The 8,293-nt window shown below is 37.1% G+C and overlaps 1 protein-coding gene across 3 annotated transcripts in view; it reads right to left on the reverse strand.

The window, feature by feature from the left end:
• The window catches only part of LOC109546077 (zinc finger MIZ domain-containing protein 1), a 23,998-nt gene extending 16,299 nt beyond the window's left edge, over positions 1-7,699 (reverse strand). For 2 of the 3 annotated variants that reach the window (XM_048668084.1, XM_048668086.1), the window contains exons 1-2: positions 7,231-7,698; positions 3,568-3,768 (exon numbers count right to left, since the gene is read on the reverse strand). In XM_048668084.1, coding sequence (XP_048524041.1) covers positions 3,568-3,768; positions 7,231-7,253 — 224 coding nt within the window. In that variant the 5' untranslated portion in view covers positions 7,254-7,698. Of the gene's footprint in view, positions 1-3,567; positions 3,769-7,230 lie in introns of all 3 variants that reach the window. The other variant, XM_048668085.1, reaches the window with a different exon arrangement.
• Between the last annotated feature and the right edge of the window lie 594 nt (positions 7,700-8,293).

Consider the following 8,293-nt stretch of genomic DNA (forward strand, 5'->3'; position numbering starts at 1 on the left):
TTGGAATGAATTGCTAGATAGGTACTGAAGTTTAAACCGCATCCACTTCCTGGGCAATAAGACATTGGGAAAAGTAAGAAAGTTCTGACTCAATTGGCCGACTAACAATGCCCACACAGGTAATAAAGTCGTCAAGTTGACCATGCTGCGCAGATCTATTTTGTCAGGACAGATCACAACAATTAGCCCTATCAGGAAACACAGTTCTTCTGGGAATTTGCTTTCTATTGTATTCATTGCGTGAAATTTCGGGTGTGAATCCTTCGGTTTCAAGGTGGCCAGGCCAGGTGCATTTTTCTTCAAATTGGTCGATAGCTGCTATTTCTAAGCAGCCAGTTACAGACCTTCCTATTAATTATCCTAGATTTTAGGTAAATTCGTCTTAAATCTTGATTTTGAAAAAATTGTCGGTGTTTCAGCTGCTTTCAAACAAAAACATGTTTAGTTCAAAGTTTGGACAATCGCGTACTAGTCCATATGTGCCAACAATATCACCCTAACTTAGAATCAATGTATTTGATCACTTTATACATATGTATATGACTCTACCCTCTCTATGCTGTGCATATTCGCCCCCTCTGGAGGGTCATATTTCCCCTTATCCCGTAATACCATTAAGTACCGTTCTAACCAGCAGATTTAAAATATTAAAATATAGAAACTATTTAACTGAGTCAAAACTTCCTTAGGTTTCCCATAAGACCCGAACTGAACACCCTTTGGGTGAGCATCATTTAATGTGAAACATTTCCTGTGCACAGCAGACAATGGTTTTTACATGTTAAACTCACTGGCAATTTTTCTTCGCGGAATCACTCGGCACCGATCACAAAGACATGTATTTTGACACAGGGTGGTTTGTACTTAACCCCCACTGATTCGGCTCTATATCACTGTAGCTTTCGTCGCCGGCCTTTCAAGCATTTGTCCTTCTTCGGCTCACAGAAACTCGAACTGTATTGAGTGCTCGGGCGGAAGATGTTTCGGAACAGACGTGTGGAATTTACCACTAAACGGGGGTTGGAATGGTCGTTTCTTAGAAACCTAGGTAGGCATTCGGATGCTTTTGATTCACGTTAAGAAAGCAAGATGTTTCGAAAAACACGTGCGCAAGTTGAGCCTTTCAAATTGGACCCAGCTGCTCTTCGCTTTTCCTCTAGATGTACAGTTAGGCATTTTAAGATGTGATGTTTATTCGAATTTAGTCTGTTGATTTTTTCAAAATATCCTATTAAATATTGGTTTGCTGGAAGAAGTTGAAGCGATGTTTAATCACAATATGTTGGCACCAAAATTTTTAAAAGATAGATGAGTATGATMATTAACRAAGTCACCAGGRTTTGYTGTTTCTGGCTAGTAGTCGCTCTTTTCGAAGTGAAGCCCTATGCAATACGACTCTAAAGATGGTCTTTTGTWCATGTGTCAGTATTCTGTTGTAAGAGAATTACCAAAGGCRAAGAAATCTGGGATCGAATACAGATTATTTTTAAGCCACTTTGTCRGGAGTTAATCTTTGAGACGGCCAAACTTTGGGTGTATTGGTTTTTTTATTTATTATTAGCCCGTCGAAAAACTATTGTCCTTGAAAAGTGTTCGTTAAGCGCGTTGTTGAGAAAAATGAAAAACCTTGCCAAAGATCACACACATACAAACCCAGACATTTATCATTGACTAGGTTGAATGCTTTTCCTTCGAATAACGTGGATTTGACAAATACAACCGATTAAATCTGAAGGAAAATTTCTAGTTGGCGGTTTTGCCTGAAGATTCACTGAAGATGGACTACTATTGTTCTGCAAATTACGTGAAAATAAATCTTAGTGACATTTCTCTTCCATTCCGAATACCGCCGAAGATTCTTTCATAGCTCGACCGAATTTTGCTAAAAGTGGCTACCGACATGTGTAGAGAACTACATCGGAAGACCACACAAAGAAGCACAACCTTGGAACGTTCGAAACCAGCAAATACAAAGAAATTCGATAAAATAAAGGCCCTACAAACCGACTGAGACTTGCAAGGCTGAGAACCGATTTGTCCGGAGGAATTTGGAGAACTGCTAGCTGCTAATTAGAACTAAATGTTTTGAACTATTTTATAACGCTTATGATTTGAACCACTAGGACCCTCTAAAAATCTGTTCTCGTCAATCGAACAATATATGGGAGCAAATAATTTTTATTCAAAAAACTCGTAGGGTAAAACAGTATGAGAAAAAGTTCTCTTTTTCATTTGCTTAAACCGGTGGGTAAAGCACGGCTACACAATTGATTTTGGAGGGCGATCGTCAATTGTCAACGCATATAGGGAGCTACAATGTAGGGAGTAAAAGGGCATACAGAATATGGACCTTTTATTATAGGGTGAGATTTTCGGTTTGTTGTTATCGATCACTGAGGGCTAAGTTGATAGAATACAGTCCGTTTTGTGAGAGCAGATGAAATGTATAATAATAAACACAAAGAAAAACTGTTGGTGACAAGCGAATTAGAAACAAAAAAAAAACAGAAAATAAAATGATAGTTCACAGCGTTTGCGACGTGATTGAGGACAGGAATCTTAGATAAATAATCCCAAAAAGCGTGACAATAGCGCTTATCGTACAATATCGGTAGTTAATGTGGACTAATTTTATTGAACGTATTAAACACGCAACTGAACGGTAACATTGTAAGACTTCTGGTACAAGGGGATTTTGTCGAGATATCAGTGCAGACTTAAATCTTTAGATAATAAATTATTTGGTTTTGAAAGAAATGTTTGATTTTTCTGATCGAATACGAGTGGTAAAGAAATATGCTTCTGTACAAACGAACTTCAAGCAATGCCAATCCTCAAGAGACCACTTATGAAACCAAAAAGGATAAATATTTACCATATGGTTCGATAGGCTGGCCAACAAATGGGCCATGGGAAAATTTAAAAGCCAGAACTAAATGCCTGAGATTTACCTAGCTTTCGGGGCACCTAGGTAGTTTTCGATTGTGTGAAAAGACCTTTGAGCTGTGATATTTTACAAGGTTGCTCATTGGGGTGATTTGCCTGTTAAACACCAATTTTGGATAGAAAATCTTGTTTTGCCTGTCTTGGAAAAGTAACTTTTACTATTACAATGTACGTTCGATTTGCTTCAATTCAATTATGTTTTTTCAAAGCTAGTACCACATAATTTAAAGCGTGTCTTTATAATTATCTTGATGAATGGTTAGGATGAATAGTTGTTTATGAATATTTTTAGTTTCAACTGATCAAAATTGCCTACTAACTGAAAGGATCTATGGAAAAAATTGTGCGGTATGGGACTAGTCTTGGTTAGGAGATTAAGAGAATATTTGAACAATTTCGGTTGAAAATGGAGAAAACACCACTTTTTTCAAAAATGTATTATTCTTCCAGGGGGCAACTTTCACTCAATATAAGCCAGGTCGATCCAAAACTGCAAACTTTAATTTTTAACCTTGTGCCCTGTAGGTTAGGCATTCAAGGTAAAAAAAACCGTTTTGGCTCAAATTCGCCTTCAATGTTCAATGTTAGCTAAACTTTTTAAAATTATGTTTTTTCACTTACCCATGGCCCCTGAAATTCGCTTGCGTTCCGTAGCCAGCATTCGGTTGCCCCTTAAGGTACGGTCCTTGCTGCTGTATCGGGCCCCCTGATCCTGCGTATGCCCCGTGGGGGCCCGACTGCGTGGGCGTGGTGACTCCCCCCCACACGGTGGTCACGACGGAAAGTTGCTGCGGGGTGTTGAGACCACCCTGCGGCCAATCTCTGCAAAAATAACTAGTTTAAAATTTCCGCAAAACATCCAAACATATTTCCAGATTTCATCTGATGTGCCTACAAATGCTTCTCAAAGGTTTATAATGTTACACAACTAGAAAATGCAGTTAATATGTGCCGGGGGGCTCGAGCTGAAGACTTTCGAATAGTTGCCTTACACTTTAAAGGACACAATGGCTTGTACACTTTTTCGTACATTTAGTTGAATTAATATGGGCCCTTTTCGAGTTCATTTTTGTGAATTTTTTTTGAATTATTTGGTTCGAAATGTTCCTAAAAATTTAATTTATTGTTGTGAAACTCGCGCGAAAGCCACCCCTCTCGGTTCCCCAAGCTGTGACGTATATCATATGTAGAGCCAACGTTGACAAATTTCTCAGTACAGTCTTAAGCGTTAAGAATTTTTGTTGTATGAATTTATTAGTTTTCGTATCTTAAGTATTGCCGATAGGGACAGCAGTTGCGAAGATTAATATATAGAAAATACAGAAAATTGACCTAAAAATGTACATATTTATCGATGTTTTGTATATGGCAGGCTAGATTTCTATATCTAGATTACTTTCAAGCTTTGCAACTTGGCAACTTTTTCATACTACCCAATGAAAATTGTATTAAGCAGAAAGAAGTATTTAATAATTGCAAAATTTTTGACGTTTTTCTGTTTCGGCTGTTCTGAAAGTGAAAGAAATCAAGGTACACTGGTGAGTATTAATCACACACCCAAATTAATGCAACGTTCTACTGAGAAAATGGAACTTGAGTTGGAACTTTGCCAATTTCTAAGGTTCGATTGATAACACTGTGTGTACGAAACAGTTATTTACATTGTTATCGACTGAATTTAACTAATTTACTATTATTTAATAAATTTAAACATCTAACGAACGATCTACATTTACGAAAGAAACTTTATAGGCAAAAAAGTGGTCAAATGTTCATGCAAAAGACAGAACAGAATAGAAACTCACTAAAAGTAAAACGAATACGAGGACAAAAAATGTTAGAGAATAATTGTGTGCAATATTAAGTATATTTTAAAATAATATTGTAAATAATCTGTGTGGTAGTTTGACTAAAAAAAATTTGAGGCAAACAAAACCGAGCATGTTCAAATTTCGCCTCATCGTGTACTTTAATCCCATGAAGTTACTAATGAACTTAACACTATAAATACTTATGGCTTGGTCCAGTTTTAACGCCTGTTAAGCTATTTCGGACACATGACTTATGCACATTTTTTTAATAGTTTGCAGGAAGCAAATTAATTTAGCGAGCTTTGAAGTTGCTTTTGAAAACCACTTATTAATTTGTGTACATTAGTTTGGAGATTATTATGTTTCCGGGAAATTGGGATGGTGTCTGAAAACCTACTTGCAACCAGGAAACAAATCTCAGACATCAGATACAATTTATTATTAGAAAATTTGAAAATTATTTTTGGTAGCATTTGTGCTTATACTTTGCCCGATTTACTTGAAGCTGTATATAAATCCAGATTTGATTATCTATTATTAGCTGGTGGCTGTTTGTCTCGACTTGAATGTATTTCAAGCGTTTAGCGAAAGAATACGACTATTTACGGATATTGCCATCTCGTTGGCAACATTGCGAATGATCCAAAATGTGTATAAATAGCGAGTAAAGCAATTTGCTATCGCATGAACGGTTGCTTAATTTAGTCGACTCGCAGCACCAGTACCTACTTAATTAATTTGTCAATTTTTAATTAGCCAAACAATGATGAATCCGTTTTTTACCACGACTATTGGACAGGTCGTTTTTGATCTGAACGTATTAACTATTTGACTTCAGTAATAGTTAAGTAGTTTTTCGTTTCTTTCTTCGGGTTCTAGGAGTTCTTGGAACTAAACATTTTCGATCAGGATAGCAACGACCTGATTTGAGTAGGTACCATTTAAATTAACTTCAGCGGTAAGTCCAGTCAGGATTTTTTCAAGTCACAAATAAAAAGTACTCAAAAAAGGTTTTCACATTAAGCACCATCAGAATGAGCAGTTCTTCTGCCAGGGATGAATATTTTTAAACGTCTCATCTGATGAATTTTTATGAATGGATAAAATTGTCGATTTTGCTACCGCGGATATTATTGTTGCTAAGTGGTTTGGTCAACATTAAAACCTACACGCTTCACTGGCAATGTTAGTACGGTAATTTAAACGGTGGTTTACACTTTAACTGCGATGCATTGGTAGATTTACATTCGATTTGAATACATGTGGAAATCAAAATACTGGTCTGGATCGTTTCCAAATTGAAAAATACTAGAAATTTCCCAATCAAAATAAGCTATGTAAGTCTTGAAAAAAAAAAGATTGAAGTTGAGTCAGGTGATGAGCTGAAGACGCACTTAATGTTCATTCAAATTCAAAGGAAACTTCCTATTCATTGCACCTAAGCCATTGGGGTTTTAAAACTTTATAGGTTCAAAAAAGTCTTCGACTTTACCAGTTTCCACGAGAGGATATTGACCTCAACGTGCTGCAGCAAAACAGCAAAGATTACGAATGTTATTAATTTTGCAGCTTAATGTGAATAACCTGTGTCCGCGATCTTTAAACAGATGTATTTGCTCAAGTCAACAGTTTGATTCATTCTCAGACACGTACTTTAGCGGTTAAGGGAGTTGGTCTGATCGTGAAACAGATAAGATGCAATCAGACGATTGGTGTTCGAAAGCTTATTAAAGTGAGTTCTAAAGTCCTAATCTCTACGAGACAAATATTTGCCTGCAATATCGGCAGAAAATCTCTAATCCAAAGGGTTGGGTTCAGATGGGTGGTAGGCTCTTATCCTTGGCATCAGTCACTTGTAACACTTTATTTGAAGTTCAAGTAGGTATCACTGTTTGTCAAGTTATTCAAGTGTTTTTCAATTAAAGTCACTATATTCGCACTTATTGCTTGTTGTCCACTAACACTTGAACGTTTCTAAGGATCACAGTACGTATATTCCATTATTCGAATCACTCATGTCTGTTCAGTAATTAAGAATGATAAAAGTATTAACAGAACTCCTTGAAATGTTTGCACTTTGTTCCTAATTAATTCACTGTCGCTCCTTTGAGTTCATAGGGCAAAATCACTTTAATCCATTCAGAGCGTTCAGCTTGCCCTAATTGTCTGATGAGTTAACACACACCGTCACAATTCCTTCAGATATGTTGATCGCGGTTTGATTATTTTCTCAGTCCAACCTTTTGGATTAAGATGTAAAAGCCTGTTGCTAAAATATTAAGGAGTCATGAGCAAGTTTCTAAGTCAACAATATATTTTTTTTATTCCAGAAGTATTATTAATACCACGCGGTATTCTAAGCAAGGTGAAACCAATTCTTCTGTTAGTTATGCAGTGGGGAGATTTTTAGTAAATATTCAAAAAACGTGGTTCTACCAAAAATTCAATGTTACGTTTCTACAAGCAGTATTACCTATAGGGAGTATATCCCAGCATTTGAGCGAAAACATAAAGAAAAAGTTCGTTTTGACTCCGAAGCTATCAATGTTCCAGGTGCAGCACAAAACAAAAAAAAATAAAAAAAATCGACGGGATTTTTATAGTCCAGTAGGAAGCTCCTTGCGTATGAGTCGATTTTGACAATCCTACTCAAAAAGTCAAGTTTCCATGCAGTTTACTTTCTTCACACTTTGACACTGAGAACGCGACGTTTGAAATTCAAATTTTTCGCGCCACGACTGTTTATCCGTCATTCGATCACTCACGGATTTCATAAAGGCTTCCGATAGCGACAAGCGAAACTTTTAGTTGAAAAACACATGAGTAGTTCCTTGACAGGTTTGATTCTAATCCAATGTTACCACCGTTCCACCTTTCTACTTGCTACCGACGTGAACAAAGCGCATCGCCGTACTGAGTTTACTTGGGACTTGGAGAGTTCGAGCGATGATTTTGAGAGGGAATAGGTGATGTGTTTTTGCCTGCGCGTAAGCCAATATTCAGAAGGAGTGGGAGAAAAGCTAGGGGAATACCGACCCCAGTTGATGGCTTTTCTCCGCTAGGCACGATGTGGCCACAATATCGGTTGAAGCTCGCCACGTTGCCACAACTTCGCGGTGAAAAGTCCTAGCGGAAGTAACAGAATGTGAGGGGGAGGTCTATGTACCAATAAATTCGACTCAGCAGTGGCCGGTGAGGCGTGAAAGCTATCCGTCTTTAAAGGAATGGCATAAGTTTTTGACAAAAAACGACATTATATAAAGCAGACTTCAGGTGCTGTTTATTGGCTGAAAATTTCAAGAAAGTTTTGCAATTTTTTGTAGGAATTATAATCTGTGATTAGCGATTACTAGCGTATTATTGCGACAGGTCAGCATCAGCGAGCTAAACAGACCGGATAGTACCAATAGTAACAATTGCAAAAGCTGAAGACTTATTTGCTCAACTATGATATTAAAATGTTCAGATGTCATTTACAAGACGATTTGAAACTGAATATGAAACAGTTTACAGAGTACCTACAGGAAAAAGTTGAC

The sequence above is a fragment of the Dendroctonus ponderosae genome, unplaced genomic scaffold, assembly GCF_020466585.1.
Source record: "Dendroctonus ponderosae isolate FM_Combo_2020 unplaced genomic scaffold, Dpon_F_20191213v2 Dpon_F_20191213_7, whole genome shotgun sequence".
Taxonomy (NCBI): domain Eukaryota; kingdom Metazoa; phylum Arthropoda; class Insecta; order Coleoptera; family Curculionidae; genus Dendroctonus; species Dendroctonus ponderosae.